General features: G+C 38.9%; 1 protein-coding gene across 5 annotated transcripts in view; it reads right to left on the bottom strand.

Annotated features, from left to right (window-relative positions):
* Positions 1–4301: 4301 nt before the first annotated feature.
* The window catches only part of LOC107395574 (uncharacterized), a 60495-nt gene continuing 46795 nt past the window's right edge, over positions 4302–18001 (bottom strand). For 2 of the 5 annotated variants that reach the window (XM_070548102.1, XM_070548103.1), the window contains exons 26-30: positions 17446–17587; positions 16801–16938; positions 12555–12613; positions 12275–12351; positions 4302–8609 (exon numbers count right to left, since the gene is read on the bottom strand). In XM_070548102.1, coding sequence (XP_070404203.1) covers positions 8505–8609; positions 12275–12351; positions 12555–12613; positions 16801–16938; positions 17446–17587 — 521 coding nt within the window. In that variant the 3' untranslated portion in view covers positions 4302–8504. Of the gene's footprint in view, positions 8610–12274; positions 12352–12554; positions 12614–16800; positions 16939–17445; positions 17588–18001 lie in introns of those variants that run through there. The other 3 variants (XR_011519102.1, XR_011519103.1, XM_070548104.1) reach the window with 2 other exon arrangements.

Genomic DNA, 18001 nt, shown 5'->3' with positions numbered 1-18001 from the left:
GTTTTTATCACTTCAATCATCTGCTCAACATTTTCTCCTGAATAATAAAAAGTTGTATCATCTGCAAATAAGGTGCATTTTAATATATTGGATACCTCAACAATGTCATTAGTTTAGGGCCCAATACCGGCCCTTGTGGTACACCACAAGTAATGTTATTTATATGTGATTTTGTGTTGTTTACTTGAACATATTGCTGCCTATCGGTAAGATAACATAATATCCATTTTAGGGCCATCCCTGTGATGCCATATTTACTAAGTTTTTTAATTAGAATTTTATGATCCACTGTATCGAATGCTCTTTTTAAATCAATAAATATACTTATGAGATGAGTTTTCTTTGTCAATGGCTTACGATATTTCTTCTGTTAATTCCATTAATGCCATGGATGTTGAATGATTTGTTCTAAAACCATACTGACTGTCATTTAATATCTCTTCTTTGATCAGGAATCGGTCCATCCTAGCAATATATAATTTTTCTAGTATTTTTGAGAATTGTGACAATAAAGATATTGGTCCATAGTTGGAAAAGATATGTTTGTCTCCACTTTTATGAAGTGGTATGACTTTTGCAATTTTCATCCTGTTAGGAAATGTCCCTGTTGCAAAAGATAAATTACACATGTAAGTCAATAGATGAATAATACTTTCTATTATATTTTTTTTATTAATGTTATGTCTGAACCATCACAGTCAGTACTTCTTTTATTGATGCATTTATTGATAATATTTCCTATTTCATCACTAGTTACTGGACTTAAATATATACTGTTTTTATTACTTTTGATATTCTCGCCTGTACTATAATTAGTTCTTTTTGTAATTTTTTTTTTGCCAAGTCAGGTCCCACATTAGTAAAAAAATTGTTAAATTAATTTACTATTTTACTGGTTTCACTAATTTCAGACTGTCCATTTTCAAAATAATTTGGAACAGTTGAAGCTATTTTATTTCTTTTTATGGCATTATTTATTATTCCCTAAGTAGCTCTAATATTATTTTTGTTTATTTTTCTAATAAATAGCTATAATAATCCTTTTTTGTCTTTTGATTATAGACATTAATTAATTCTTATATTTTTTGTATTTCCTTTCTGCTTCACTTGTTCTTCGTTTTAAAAAACATCTACATAATGTTTTTTTTTTCTTACACGCATTCAGCAGCCCTTTTGTCATCCATGGTTTGTTCATCCTCCCTCTCTTTGTTTGAGTTTTTGTTTTACAGTTTTTGTCATATTGACTACATCATATTCCTATAAAAGAAATGTAAGCCAAGTTTACATCATCAACACGGGTCGACGGTGGCACAGGAGTTAAGTGCTCCCCCCGTAATCGGAAGGTTGCAGGTTCGAGCCTCGCTCAGTCTGTCGCTGTCGTTGTGTCCTTGTGCAAGACACTTAACCCACGTTGCCTGCTGGTGGTGGTCGGCGGGACCGGTGGCGCCTGTGCTCGGCAGCCTCGCCTCTGTCAGTGCGCCCCAGGGCAGCTGTGGCTACATCGTAGCTCATCCCCACCAGTGTGTGAATGGGTGAATGACTGATTGGGTTGTAAAGCGCCTTGAGGGGTTCCATGACTCTAGAAGGCACTATATTAAATACAGGCCATTTACCATATACTTCTTCCCAGTTTTGTTGTTCCAGATCTCTTTTTAGTGCATCTATAGCGTTTTGTGACCTGTCCCTTATAAGTTTTTCCATTTTTTGTTGATTTTTGATCTGGTGATTTTTATAGACTGTGAAAATTGGCAGATGATCACTGATATCGGTCATCACTATTCCACTTCTCTCTATCCCCTCTGAAGCATTAGTAAATATATTATCTATAATTGTTGAGCTATGCGCGTCATTTCTCGTTGGTTTGGTTATGAGAGGAAACAGACCCAGTAGATACATTGAATTTATGAAGTCGTTTGCTGTCTTTGAATTGTTGACATTTTCCAGATCAACATTAAAATCCCCACAGAGAAATACATCCTTGTTACAGATTCCACTCAACATCTCAGTAATTGTATTTGTACATGATTCTACACAAGATCCAGGCGCTCTATAGATACAACTTATTATTATGTTTTTTGTCTTTTCAGAGATTATTTCAGTAGTGATCATTTCCATTACATCTTGGATGGCTGTTGACATGTTATGAATGACTTTACTTTTTAAATTGTGACATACATACAGTGCTACACCACCACCTCTTTTATTATTCCGATTCATAAAGTACATTTCATACCCCTCTATTTGTACCTCCTCCTCATCTCCTTCTTTTAACCATGTTTCTGTTATAGCAATGATTTGAAAAGGTTTTTTATTTTGTGTTAAATAATACAATATTTTAAAGAAATTGCAATACAAACTTCTACTATTGAAGTGAATGATGGAGAGTGTACCCTCTATCAAAACTGAATCACTTAGTTCTTGTTCACTAAAATATTCACATTTATTATTCATATGTATGTACAAATTATTTTCTAGTTCCTTTCCAGTGTCATATATCTTGTATTCTAGTTCCTCATATGTATTTGTTGTTATGCCCATATGCTTGTGTTGTGGTTTACTTGTATTTCATTTCTGTGATGCTATATGAGATTTTACTTAATTCTACATCCCTCTTCCAACTTTCACTGTTTATTAAATTTTTCCAGTTCTCCCAGCTCCTTTATTATCTCAGCCTGTGACCCTTCTTGTTCTCTGATCCATGCAATACCATTCCTTGTCCATGTAGCTACAATTTTTTCTGCTTTTTTAGCATCCATGCCTCTAGCTACGGTCCCATTTTTTTTGGTTAAATGTTCATTTATATACACATTGGTGCCTCTTAGCTTGTTTGCTTGTAACAGAACACTGTTTGTTTGTTTTCTGCTGGTAAACCTTACAATAATAGTTGGTTTAGCTTTCTCAAATTTTTTAGGCAGTGCATGACATATTGATATAGCATCTCTTTGAATAGTTATGTTCTTACTGTGCAGAAAAGTAACAACTTGCTGTTCTAGTGTCTCAAGTTCTTTGTCTGAAGCCTCTTCTGCTGCGTCATGATTTGCTACTGCTTTTGCATAGCTTCTGTGTCGGGTTTCTAGTCCCATCATCACCAAATCCTCTCGTCTTGTATATTGTTCAAGTTCATCAAGTCATTGCTCTAAGGCCCAAATCTTCTTATCTTTTTCAGTTAACAGTATTTTAAGCTCTTTCACCTCCTCCATCAGTCTCAATAATCAATCCTGCTGTGATGTTACTTTTGACAGTTCACCTGACACAAAGTTCAGAGATTTTTTGATCTCCTCCAGGTCTTCTGTGGCCATTTCTTTACCTCGTCCACCGGCTCTTCCTCCTGGCATCTCTTCCACTCATCTGCAACCGTCGTCCTCTGGTCCCGTGCTCACCGCGACGCGATGAATGTTGTTGGGCCTGGCTCAGCAGGACCCCTTCGGAGTCGGTGTTGCTAGGCCCCGTCGGCGGAACTATGTCGGGTTCGGTGCTGCTGGGCCGGGCCAATGGAACCGCGCCGGGCTCGGTACCGCTGGGCCGGGCCGGGCCGATGGAACCACGTCAGGCTCGGTGCCACTGGGCTGGGCCGATGGAACCACTTCAGGCTCTGTGCCGCTGCTGGGCTGGGCCGATGGAACCATGCCAGGCTCGGTACCACTGGGCTGGGCCGGTGTAACCACGCTGGGTTCGGCGCTGCCGGCCCAGGTGGATGGAACCATGCGGGGCCCGGTGCCGCTGGGTTGGGCCGATGTAACCACGCCGGGTCCGGTGCCACTGGGCCGGCTGATATAGCCACGCCAAGTTCGGCGCTGCATTATGTTTTCACCGTAAGAATTAACACCAAGCAGTTTGCCTCCTCACCAAACAGTTTGCCTCAGGAAGACATCAAGTGCTGCAGATGCCTGTTAATCACTCACTCATTCAAGTCAGGTGTATGGCATCAGAGAAACACTGGTGTTTAAAAAGGCAACATGCAGGACAGCGTGCCTTTAGGAACAGGGTTGAGAAACACTCACTAGGGAATCTGTGATTGAATTTAAATGTGAAAGCATCAGTAGCTTGGAGGACTACAGACCTGAAGTTAGCAGGGGCCTCATTTATCAAGCTTGCTTACACACAAAACGGGGTGGGAAAACTGCATAATCAACTTTTCACGCAAACTTTGGGATTCATGAAAGAAAACTTAGTGGAAAAATGTGCGCAACTTTAAGTTGACTAAGGACCTGGCTTACACACATTTTGGACATGGAGAGCACCTGCAGTGCTGCTGCTGAGAAGGATACAATTATGAAATCCTGCAGCATTATCACTTGTACCGCTTCGTTTTCACACAGAACAAGACCCCCACACGCGCACACACACACACACACACACACACACACACACACACACACACACACACACACACACACACACACACACACACACACACACACACACACACACACACACACACACACACACACACACACACACACACACACACACACACACACAGCCTGAAGCGCAGAATACGGAATGCAGAATATCAGCAAGGGGACAGATTGAGACAGAATGTCACGCGTCTGTGACAGTGTGTGTCCTGTCACTGTGACCCATTTGATCATACGCCCTGGCTACTTGAACAGGAGAGATCCCTGTTTGGCTGACTGGTTAGTGTGCGTGACTTTCACTTGGGAGTCTGGGGATCAAATCCAGCTTGGACCATTTTTTTTTATATCCGCCACAGATCTCTCTGAAGAACTCACAACATTGACTGCTTCAGCAATGCTGTGTCACTCTGTGGATTTTCTCTTATTTGTTTTGCAAAAGTACTTCCTTTCAATTCTCTGCTTCTGTGAAATTGAGCTTCGTTGATCTGCCTTGATCTACGGTTGCCATCGTCATTGGCGGAGTGCTGCAACAACCGGCTTAAGTATATGCATAAGATCCACAAGGCACTTTGCATTGACTATTTATGGCAGTAAGTGGGCGTGGTGAGGGTGGGATGTGACTAAAATGCAGCTGAGAAACTTTCTCGTGATTGCGTGCAGCTGTGCATACTCCATGTTTGATAGATCACAAACCTACTTGGCGTAAGTACATTTGTTTTGCTGAGCTTAAGTATGGTTTTAGTAAGGATTCTATGCATTGTTTGATAAATGAGACCCCAGGTCTGTATCAGTTGAGTTCTGAGATTTTAGGTCTTTATGTGATAGGCCTGATGGTAGAAGCCCTTAAGCAGGCTGGGACATAACAGAATTGCAGTGAGGTGTTAAATAAACATCCATCCATCTCTCCCACCTCGTCAGTTTATCCAGGGTCGGGTCATGGAGGCAGAGAGGCCCCGACTTCCCTCTCCCCAGCCAACTCTCCCTATTTCAGTGAAAACAAATAATAATAATTGAAGTAGTTTGGAATTGGCTGATGTACATAAATATGATAAGAAATTGGCACATGTAGTTTATAATACAGAAATCTACCTTTATTTAATTTGACTTGCACTTAACTGGGCTGTATGTTTTTTGTTTTTATCAGTTTTATTTAGCTTCTACACCCTTCATTTTTTCCTGCATTTTAGTGAATGCTTGTACTATTTGTTATTTTTTTAAGCACTTTGTGGTTTTAAACCTTTCAAAGTGCTACAAAATTAAAGTCCACGTATTTAAAGAGCGAGTCACCCCACCACAAGTCTCATTCTACCCACACTACATTTTTGAAAAATGCGTCTAAAGGAGGTGTTGTGTAAAAAAAAAATAACAACAATGTTCAAAAAGTCTCTTTTAATGAAGATGTTTTACATATAATAACATTGCCTACCATCAGACTCCAGTGTGAGCAGTAGACAGCCCTAAAGTGACCCACATGAGGGCAACATCATGTTGATTTAATGTTTTAAAGATCTAAACAGAAATAAAAAAGAATAAAGTATTCTTTTTGAAACAGTTGAGCAATCTGAAACGCTTCTAGATGAAATTCACATATATCAGTATGTTAGCTTAAAAAATGTCTTTGTGATCAACCAGAAAGGAGAAAATCAAGTCAAAGACAATGGACAACATTTTTAACACAGGAAGAAATTGTCGCATGATTGCATAATTTGATACGCTTGGTTTAATATAATAAAATATTGGACAAAAAACATATTTTATATGAACAAATAAAACACAGGTGCTGGTCATACAATTAGAATATCATGACAAAGTAGATTTATTTCAGTAAATCCATTTAAAAATTGAAACTTGGATATTAGATTCATTCATTACACACAGACTAATATATCCCAAAGGTTAATTAACATTGACGATAATAACTGACAATTGATGAGAATCCCAAATTATGTATCTCATAAAGTTAGAATAACATTTAAGACTATTGCAAAAGAAGGAATTTTAGAAATGTTGGCCAACTGAAGAGTGTGAACATGAAGAGTATGAGCATGTACAGTACTCAGTATTTAGTTGGTTGGGGCTTCTTTGGCCTGGATTAATGCAGGAACGTGGCGTGGCATGAAGTCGATCAGTCTGTGGCACAGCTCAGGTGTTATGAGAGCCCATGTTTCTGATATGGGCCTTCAGCTCTTCTGAATTATTGGGTCTGGTGTATTGCACCTTCCTCTTCACAATAGCCCATAGAATTTCTATGTGGTTAAGGTCAGATGAGTTTGTTGGCTATTCAAGTTAAGGGATATCATGGTCCTGAAACCAGGCAGTGGTAGCTTTGACACTTTGTGCAGGTGCCAAATCCTGCTGGAAAATCAAATTTGCATCTCCATAAAGTTGGTCAGCAACAGGAATCATAAAGTGCTCTAAAACTTTCTGGTAGATGGCTGTGTTGACCTTGGACCTCAGAAAACACAATGGACCAACACCAGCAGATGACATGACACCCCAAAACATCAATGACTAGAAACTTTACACTGGACCTCAAGCAACATGGATTCTGCGCCTCTCCTCTCTTCCTCCAGACTCTGGAACCTTCATTTCCAAAGGAAATTCAAAATTGACTTTCATCAGAGAACATAACTTTGGACAACTCAGCAGCAGTCCAGTCCTTTTTGTCTTTAGCCCAGGCGAGACACTTCTAATGCAGTCTGTTGTTCAAGGAGTTCGACAGCTGAAACCATGTCTTGCAAACATCTGTGGTGGTGGTTCTTGAAGCACTGACTCAAACTGCAGTCCACTTTTTGTGACTCTCCCCCACATTTCTGAACGAGTTTTGTTTCACAATCCTCTCCAGGGTGCAGTTATCCTTAATCCTTGTACGTTTTCTACCACATCTCATCCTTCCCTTCACCTCTCTTAATGTGCTTGAACACAGAGCTCTGAATAGCCAGCCTCTTTAGCAACGACCTTCTGTGTCTTGCCCTCCTTGTGCAATGTCTCACTGGTCATCTTTTGGACAACTATCAAGTCATCAGTCTTCTCCATGATTGTGTATCCTACAGAACTAGACTGAGAGACCATTTAAAGGCTTTTACAGGTGTTTTAAGTTAATTTGCTGATTAGAGTGTGGCACCAGGGGTCTTCATTATTGAACCTTAACACAATATTCTAATATTCTGAGATACTGAATTTGGGATTTTTATTAGTTGTAAATTATAATCATCAAAATTAAAGAAATAATCAGTCTGCGTGTAATGAATGAATATATATAATAACTAAGTGTCAGTTTTTGAGTGGAATTACTGAAATAAATCACATTTTTCATGATTTTCTAATTTTACAATCAGCACCTGTATATTGATGATATTTCAATGTAGTATTTCCTATCGTGCAGTATTTCTAGCAGGAAGGTTAATCTCGTGGTATAGTAAATATCAGTGTCTGTATCTTATACATACATACATTAAACAGAAATTAGAATCCTAATAAACTACAATACATCTCAACACGCATCATTACCTTACCTTTATAATAACCAAATAATATTATTTGGACATTAGCAAAGCCTTAAACATATATATACATGAACATATACAAGAGCATGAGAATAAATTATAGAAATGATGGTTAAAAACAACAATCTGAATCAAACTTAAAAGGGACAAAGAATGCAGTTTATCAGCAATCTAAAACAGTGCTTTGAATTTCTAAGAAGCATAAGAAATGTTCTATTGGCTTTCATCTGTCCTAGGAGCCCTGATACAGGCCATTATAAACTCCCTAAATCAGCCTGGCCGTGAAAAGAGCTGTTTACCCCCTCCCACTTGGCCAGGACATGAACATGCTAATGAGCTGCTTGCTGATTGGTTGGTTTAAACCAGAAGGCCTCAGACACTGGAGACTGCAGATTGGAGGAGGAAGGGCTCCACGTTATGACGTTTTAATAAGAGGTTTCTCAGAAAAGAAGCTTTTCTCTGGCATTTTTAAATTTTCTAATTTACATAAAAAGTAGGTCACACACAGCTTTGACTTTTTGGCGTGGCACTTTTGACCACCCAGGCTGTCTTTATTCACAAACAAGAAAATGCTGGTTTAGATTCTTTGTCCACTTTAAAGAAACCTGACGTTCTGCAAGTATGATTTACATTTTCATAATCAGGCATTAGGGGGTGCAATTGTACTCAGTTCCACTAAATCACCACCCGAGAGGTGAACATTTATGACTGATGGCATTCCTTGTCTCACCATTTCACTTTTGACCTGAAAAAGAAAACAATATGTTGCTGAGATGAAAGCTGAGCAACAACATAAGCATAAACACTGGATCAGCAGTTACTCAGGATGAAGAGTGGTCATCTGGAGATATGTCAGATATTATCAGCCTACTACTACTATTATTATTATTATTATTATTATTATTATTACTGACTGATATCAGTACTAGAATGTATTGATGAAAATGATCTGTGTTGGCTTTTACTCTTTTAATGACTTAATCATTACATACCATCCACATGTCAAACATTAAACTCTTCACTTGTACTAGCACTCAGAATGTTTAAAAATGGCAGATCCAATGTATAGTGTTAGGCATACTTTTGTTTTTTTTTGGCACAACTGGACTAACTTCAGTTGAAGTAGTTGCCATATATTGTGCAAATAATATTTTTCTGCAACATTTCTGCTACTGCATTACTGCTCTTCTTGTACTGGAGGTGGAAACCCATAAATCCAATGTTTTGTCTAAAACATGTAAAATTGTAATCACCTCTGAAAAATAGAGTACTGGATAAACCTTATCCAATGTAGCACTGGTCCCCCTAAATGACTGGATCATGACCATTCCATAACCATTCCCTTAAACTACTCTGAACGTCCCTCGCAAAAAAAAACAATCTACATGTGTTTTGTGGATTTGGAGAAGGCGTTGGACTGCGTCTCTTGAGGAGCTCTGTGGGGGTACTTCGAGAGTATGGGATACCAGGCCCCTTGGTATGGGCCGTTAGATCCCTGTATGACCTGTGCTAGAACTTGGTCCACATTGCTTGCAGCAAGTTGGTTCCGATTCCGGTTCCTATCAATTTCCGATTCCGTTTCTTTAAACTGGCAGGGGGTCCAAAAACATTACATGTTTTAAATGAGCCAGGTAACCACAGGTCTTACTAGAAAAAAAATAATCTGAACTTCAACATGAATTTTAATTCTTTGAACAAAAACATCACCTTCATTTAGACAAAAACATGTTTTCAACAAAGAAACAAACAGACTTGCAGCACAACCAGTGTGCAGATAACGTGGTCCTGTTGACCACGCCTTGAACTTCTTTTAGTAAAGCAGCACCTTTAAAGTTGCAATGTGTAAGAATAAATAAGAATGACATCATGTGGTTAAATTTGATTACTGCAGCCCATTTCTCTAACCAAAAAGTTACCATCTCATGACCGTTCCGTGAGTTTCATTGCTGTTACCGGGTAGGGATCAGCACCTGAAGGTTCTAAACGACAAGCGAAGACGAGTCATAAACAGTGTTGAGGGTCTGCCCTCATGAGAAAATTACTATGCAGTAATTCCTCCAAAAGACTGTGTCATCTGCGCTCTGAAAAAGCAGATAATAAATTCCAGCGCCAGCAGACTCCATGTCCCATGAGCCTTTAGATCCAGAAGCAGCGTGATGACGTCACCAAAGCGAGGCCGGACCTCGGAACTCCCAGGTCCCGCCCGCATGAGTGTGCTTAAGGGCTGAAGTGCAAAGAGAAACAACCTCTTTTGTTCTTCTGGTTTGGAGAGGTACGCTCGCCTTTTGCCTCCGGACGCGTGGGCGCAGGCCGAGCTGTTTGAAATCAACTGAGAACGTCATCTGATCCGTTTGAATGACGAGGAACGTCTGGTTAACCCAGAGAAGAGTTTTTTTTTCCTCCTCTATCTATCTTTTTCTCCTGTTTTCTCTATAGTCCAGAACAAGCGGTCGGCCGCGTGATCGCTTTAAAGTAGAACCGGTTTTTCCTCTTCCGTACCAAAAACGCCATCGGACAGTCCAAGTAAGGTCTGTTTGTTTTATTATTGTGATATCTGTGTTTGTTTAAGCTGGGCCCGGCTGGACAGGCTTTTTAGATATTCAGTTTGATTGATTTGTTGTTTTTCCTTCAACTGGGAAACAATTCAGTGTTTTGGTTAAGTTTCACTGTGATTTTAAAGTGTTTGGTAAAGTTTACTGTGAAAGCTGCACACACACCCTGGTTTTCAGTGTGGTGGGGAAAAAGTTACCTCCCACACACACACACACACACACACACACACACACACACACACACACACACACACACACACACACACACACACACACACACACACACACTTGTTTTTAGTGTTGGTAGGGACAAGACTAAAACACACACTTATTGGGTCAGATTGTTTTACATTATCATTTCATTGTTTCATTGTTTGTGTTTGTTTGATAAAATCAGTTGGTTAATATTGATTGGCTAAACGCTTCAGAAGGAGCTGAAGTGATTATATTAGTTAATAAATGTATTGCCAATTCAGTTGTCTCAAGTGAATTTGCTTGTGTAATATGAATTTATGACTGCTGCTCGTAAACGAATTTTACTAACTTTAAGACAGACTGATAAGAGGTTTTGGATTCATTTTCCCTTGTTAAAAAGGGTGGTGCCCCGAGGCATATCTCCGGATATCCTAATTACGTAATAAAATCGGTAAATATTTCCATATTTACAAATTTTATAGAAGAATCCAAAAAGTAAGTAAAAGCTTACAAATTATTCGTTGACTAATAATCACAACAACAGTAAGCTGATAAGTGTTTGTCTTACCCTCATGCTGTCTTCCATTAAACACGTTGTTTACTCGTGTATTCAAAACATTTGCAAGGGTCTCTAATGTAAATCAATTCCTCATGAGTAATACAAAAAGCTTTGATGGTCCGGTTCTGAGTTCTTAATGGAAATTAAGAGTACGACTACATATGTATACCTGTTATCAGTAAAAAAAAAAAAAAAGCCAATATCAAACTTATTTATCTGTCATAACAAGCCTAAGTCTCATTGGTCCCCGTAAGAATGAAAAACTGAATCCAAGTGAATGGGGCTCATATGTTCTACTTCAACTTAAATGGTAAGTGATAATGTGAGTTTCAACCATGTCTGTCAAGTACTTTGAGCTTGTAATAATTCCTAAATAACAATAAGAGTGTTTGCTTTTCCCCCATGCGTAATGCTCCTCCTGTCATCCTGGAAGAAAGATTTGAAGCTCGCTAAACTTACAGCAATTTTCTTCTCTGTGTCTGGTTCGATGATGCCAATATGGTGAGATGCATTTGTAGTCTTACACGTCTTTTCACAAAAATCATAACATAACTTGTTTTGCCACCATTTTAAAATAAGCGTATTCTTGGCATCAACATTTTGTAGGCATCATATGTGAAATCCATGGAACATTTCAAACAGGACTAGAAAATAGCATTTATAGCCCCACTGACTTGCATTCATTTCTTCTCATTTCCGGGGACCCATGATCTGGAGGTAGATGGGCGTGACTTAGGCTCCCTATTTGGACAGACAGTGGAAGCTCCCTTGGGCAAGACACTGAGCCACATGGAGGATGCCTAATCAACATTTTATTTTCAACTCTATAAAAACAGAAACTAAAAAACTTCATACGAGTTTAATACTTTTGTAACAGCAGATCAGTGTTTGTGTTCAGTCACCACAAACCAAAATAAACTGCTTCTTTACTCTAATCATCAGAGTTGACTTTTGTTAACACCCACTATATTCTACCAAGATCTATGATAAAATACCAAACACGAAGAAGTAAATCTCAGTAGTTTACAGAAATATCAGAACAACCAGTTGACGTGGCAGTATCTGATTGTTATGGTTGAAATTGAAATCGAAAAGGTTACTTACAGCTTTCTCAATTATCTCCTTGTTTTTCACCACAGACATTGTGGTAGAGATCTTCATTTTCAGATACAAAACATGATCTGGAATCAACATTATGATGAAGGTCAGAATCATTCACATTACAGGCCTTGGTATAAAGTCTGTTTCTGATCATTATGGTGCGCTCTAAAACATCAACTGGACTTGGTGGCACTCTGAACAGAAAAATAGGTGATCAGAAACAACAATTCATGAAATGACTGACTGAACTCAAAAAGTTTAATCAATGAAGAATTCCACTCACATGGGATGACCGTCACAAGAACACATCGATGCTCAGATTGATACACAGAACCAGAGTAACTGTGGAAATAATGTAGAATGTCTGCTTTATGGTTTACCTCTGATTAAATTGATGTGGTTAAAGGTCTTGAAAACAGTTTATTTTCTCACGTGCAAATGCAGTCATAGTCTTTCTAATACAAAAAAATCATATACAATTAAATAAAAGTCAACATAATTTAAAAACTCTTTACTACAGCTTAAACTCAAATCTTGGATTATTGGTTACAAAAAAACTGACAAAAATACTTGTGAAGTACCTCAGGGCAGTTGTTTGGGCCCTTTGTTATTTTTGATCTTTAGAAATTATTTACCTCTGGTGTTGGATCATGTTATCATGGCAATTTATGCAGATGACATTATGTAACATCCAGCAATGGTCATTTTTTAGGTACAGTTTAACCATTCAACAGCTATTCAACGTCTGGTCAAAAAGGAGACACAAGACTGCATGTGTTCCCTTTAAATTGGCCTGCCTCCATCCCACCAGCTGGAGCTCAGAGCCTGCAGCTCTAAACACAGATAACGAAATGTCAACAATAACATTCTCTCCTCAAGGTCCAATCTTTCAGGTCTTCGTGCCTTCATATAAGGAACACTCCAGCTCGGATCAGTTGCTAAATCAAGAATGATTTCCCAAATCAATATGAACTTCTTCTACAACTTATAAGCTAGATAATCATTAAATAAACATTTGTTTATTGCTACTTATAATAATTATGATAAAATGAAATGTTTCTTTAATCTGTGCTCAATGATTGAATTTTTAAATGAATGTTATGTTGTTTACATGGCAAGGTCATCACCATTTGAACTCACACAAGCTCAAGTAAGGTTAAGTTGAACTTGTGACACATAAATAGTGTTTTACCCTAGATCAGAGCCTCCATATCAAAGAAGGGGTGTTTCTGAGGTTGTCTTGGTAACCATTCCTCAACTTGTCAACCTTTGGTTGGCTACACAAGTCATAACATGAGATCCTTAAAACTGGATCACTCTGGGTGATTCATCAGTTCTAGAGAAAACTTCAGACCGGCCATCTGAAGCAAAACCCTCTTTAACCATCAAAGCTTTTGACACATCGTCAAAATCTTTTTGCACCTGCCAAGCTGATACAGCAAACGGTTCCTGCAGAACAAGCTGATATTGTTCCGGCTCCTTAAGAGTCCCAGACGCGCGGTTCCATCCATCTGTCGTGACCTGAGACATCTATGGACTGAAGCTCGGTGCCACTGTATTCTACAGCCTTTGGTGCCAGAGGTCAGCCAACCTCTCTGACCTTCGGATCCACCAAGAGGGTCTCCGAAAACGGGTGAAGTAGACACACAGAGAGCGTCTGATGTGTTTTGATAACAACCACCTTCATAGCTTAACGCAAACCAAATTCTTTTACATCCAGAACTCAGCTCTCCTAGATACGGAAGTTCTGATAACATCGCATTCACACATAGGTTTCATACATCACATCTAGTTCCATCATCACAGTAAATGCTTAATTAACTTGTCATGTTTTAATTGTTGGTAAAATAAATTCTTACTTTTACAAGCCTGACTGTTTTCTGAATCAAAACGAAGTGTGTACAATCCCCTAATAAAAAAGAGTCCTAGAATCTTCTGATTAAACACAGTAAAGACCAAGCAGAGTTGAGATTCTATATTTAAATAGAGTATCACAGCTTATTGGTCATAAGTAGAGGTAATATATATATTGAGCTCTTAAAGCACATAATTTCCTAAACCCTACAATTATATTATATACATCTGCCCCAACATTTTAACAACTTAATAACATTTTAAATATGGGGTCCAGATATTGTTTGAAACTAAATAAAATTTGGTGTTTGACCATAGGAGGCATTACTATTGAACAGGTAGAAGAAATTAAATTAGGTATCATTGTTGACAATAAATTGTCAACACTATTAATTGTTATTAATATTAATTATATGTTGAAAAGAATGGGAAGGAGTAGCTATTAATTAGGAAGTTTATCCCAAATGGATTATTAAAGCAACTTGTTCAGTCATTTTCAGTCAGTTGTTTGGTCCAACACGAACGACAATAATCTCTATAGGTTGCAGACTGCAGCTCGCTTTGCTTTGGGTGTTCCGTATAGAACCAGTGTAAGACTATGCATGACAACTTGGTCTGGCGGAAAGTAAGTGAGCATTTGGAGTATTCTTTAACAGTATTTACTAGAAACCTAACCCTTATAGTGAATTTGTTGTTGTGCTTTTCAATTTGTTGTGCGTTTAGTGATTTGTTTTTGTGCTTAGTAGGGGTTGCATGACTTAATTTTTTTCAAAGTCGACAGTCAAGTAATGAAAATCGAGTCGACTTCGACTGGTCGTTGATGACTTCATACACCTGAAGCGCGGGGGGGGGGGGGGGGAATGGGTCGGTAGGTTCGCTGGAGTTTTTGACAATTAAAATTGCACCCACATTTTCTAAGTTAACACATCTCTTTTAACAACGGTAGTTTCTGCATCCTACTTCAGTCCTCTCCCCACTACCCCTGCGCAGCAGCAGCAAACTGATGCGCCTGCAGCCTCTCGGAGTTCCTGCTGCTCTAAACATTAAAATAATTATTTCATTTTCTGTTCCTCACTTCTGATTACCTTCAATGGGTTTCTTTGTTGCAACCACCAGGTACAAAAACTAACTTGTTTTTATTTGACTATTTTTCTGTCCTGTCTGTTTATTATCTTCCTGCATCTCCTCTCAATCCTAAAGAGAAACTGCTACCTGGCTTCATATATATTCACCTTATGAGTTACCTTTGAACTGCAGTTCTAAAAGATCTACCGACCAGAAAACAGCGGAGTGCCGCTGCTCACCGGCCGACTACAACGGAACCATTTTTGCTACGGAGTTCGTGCCGGAGCGGAGATATGGAAACTTGGGGGTGCGTCACCAGAGACCAAAACAGGTGAAGAGCCTCGCTCCGCAGCAGTGAAATGCATCAGGCACAAATAACAGACAGAAAACATGAAAGGAAATGAGCCGACATGAACGATCGCGTGTTTAATTTGTTTTTGAGGTGGTGACACCTGATTTGGCGGTGCTCAGGATGCAGATGGAGCGCATCAACGATCAGAGCTTTGCATGCGCAAACTGGTTAAGATTAGGATTGGGGTGAGGGGAAGGTAAAATTGCAAGAGGGAAAAGGTCACAGTTTGGTTAAATGTCCGTTTTACCGCCGGTGTCAGTAACGACGCTCTGGCACAGCGCGTCGCCTCCGCCTCCCGACGCAGGGGCTCATCACCTGCTGGAGGACTACATCTTGTCAGTCATTATCACGTGACAGCGACTAGTCGACGACAGGCATAAAAAGTCACTACAGAGCCGTGAAGTCGACTAGTCGACTAGTTCATACAACCCCTAGCGCCTAATGATTTTTTTGTTGCATTTAGTGAATTTGTTGTAGCGCTTTTCAATTTGTTGTGCGTTTTGTGATTTGTTTTTGCATTAAGTGATTTGTTGTTGCGTGTTTCAATTTTTTGTTGCGTTAAGTGATTTGTTTTTGTGATTTGCATTTCAGGGCCACCGTACAATGGTGGTATGAAATGCACTACCAGGATTTTTGTTATTTGAAAATAACAAAAAAGTTTTCAGGTAGAAATATAGATTATGCATTTTAGATAAGTATAGATGTATGTATTTGTATATGTATTTTTCTAAATATGGTTTTTACGGGTAATTACATCTATTATATAAGGATGTGTGGAGGTGAGCTGTGTTTTGGGGTTAATGAATGAATTAAGATGGATCTTGGGGCTTTTAAATATTGAGTTTTGTTTTCCAAGTGTGTGTGTGTGTGTGTGCGCGTGCGCGCACGCAGTACGTGCATGTGTACATACTCCTCCCAGAAAAAAGAATCTGCACTAATTTAATCATGACTGACTCATGCTTTACAAGTACCTGAATATATTTTTGAAATCTTATACTGGTGACTGGAGTCCAGCTGCTACTTAAAGTCTTCAACACAAAACCCCAGAAATCCTCTCTGGGTTCAGGATGTGGATCAATTTATGAAAAATGTTTGATGGTACAGTCTTACCCTCATGTTAGAGTGCAAAAAGACCCCCCACCCCCCCACCCCATTGACTACAGTGTCAATAAATTGAGCTAAATAATATCAAATTTAAGGGTTCTACAGTGAACCTTTCTCATTATACTAATTTCAGCCCTTTTCTTAAGATTCTTACCTCGCCTCAGAGACAAAACAGATGGGGTAATTTTCGTAGTTTTCACTCTCAGATGGCGTCCATGTCAAGGTGAAGCTTCCCAATCCTGATGTACTCTTGACCATATTGTATGGCCCGCTGACCAGGAGCTTGGTGATCCTTAAACAAACAGGAAATAAATATGTTTGTTAGCAGTATTTACCAAACATTTCCCTCCCACAAACAAAAGTTTTCCATTTTTATATTTGATCCAGGATCTGAATGTTCTATTCTTTAGCAGCTGGAGAAAAAATGCTTGGTGGGGCTATTTCAAAAATATTTTTGTTCTTATTTTGTTTAACTATCTAAATGAAGTGTTGACGATGAGCTTCAAGTTTCTTCAACGATTTTGGTAGTCGTTGTGACTAAGCGGCTAATCTTGGCAAGACTAGTTTATTGGGACAGCTGGTGAAAATGATGAATAAATAATTCAGATTGCATGCAAGGTACAAACGCCGCCTATGAAAAAGCTGTTACTGGTCCTCTGCTGAAATTGAGTTACTCATTCATTGAAGTTGTTTGAGACTAGACCACCTGATATTTTTCAAAGATTTGTCTAAACAGGACTGTTCTATATGCTAATTTTTATCCTTATGCAGTGATTAAAAGAGTTATAGTTCCTCTTACACAGACTTAGTTGCCACTGTTCTGATGGTGATTTGCAGCAGGTGATTAACAATAACATAGATCCGAAGTCCGTTTTGAGGAGTTGGAGGCAAAAATCTTGGCAGATAGAGACCTTCAGAGCAAGATGGTACTGCAGGAAGAACTAGACCACACAAGAAACAACAAACTTAGTTATGATGAAATTATTGTTTAGAATGCATCTTTGAAACACTGCAGATCCAGCTTACTCTGGGGTGTGCCACAGGGGTCCATTCTTGGTGCTTTCCTCTCTTTTTAATATTTGTTGCAATTGGTGGCACTATTTCAAATGAATGGGGTTAAATTTTGTCTTCATGGGGACTGTCAGGTTTATCTTACTACCTTCCAGACATACAGCAACTCTATTGAAAATCTCCATAGCGAACTTCAAGCAAATTTCACTTTCCTGGCTAAAATAGCCCAAGTTGCTACTGCTCTGATTTTAGCTGACACACAAAAATGACCATATTTCCCAAGTCCTGGCTTCCCTTCATTGGTTTTTGGTCTGTCTTCTCGAAGCTGGAAGTGCTTAAAGCAC

The sequence above is a fragment of the Nothobranchius furzeri genome, chromosome 2 (genome assembly GCF_043380555.1).
Source record: "Nothobranchius furzeri strain GRZ-AD chromosome 2, NfurGRZ-RIMD1, whole genome shotgun sequence".
In the NCBI taxonomy this organism is placed as follows: domain Eukaryota; kingdom Metazoa; phylum Chordata; class Actinopteri; order Cyprinodontiformes; family Nothobranchiidae; genus Nothobranchius; species Nothobranchius furzeri.
The sequence above is the reverse complement of the archived record's forward strand: the minus strand, read 5'-3'. Positions and strand labels throughout refer to the sequence as shown.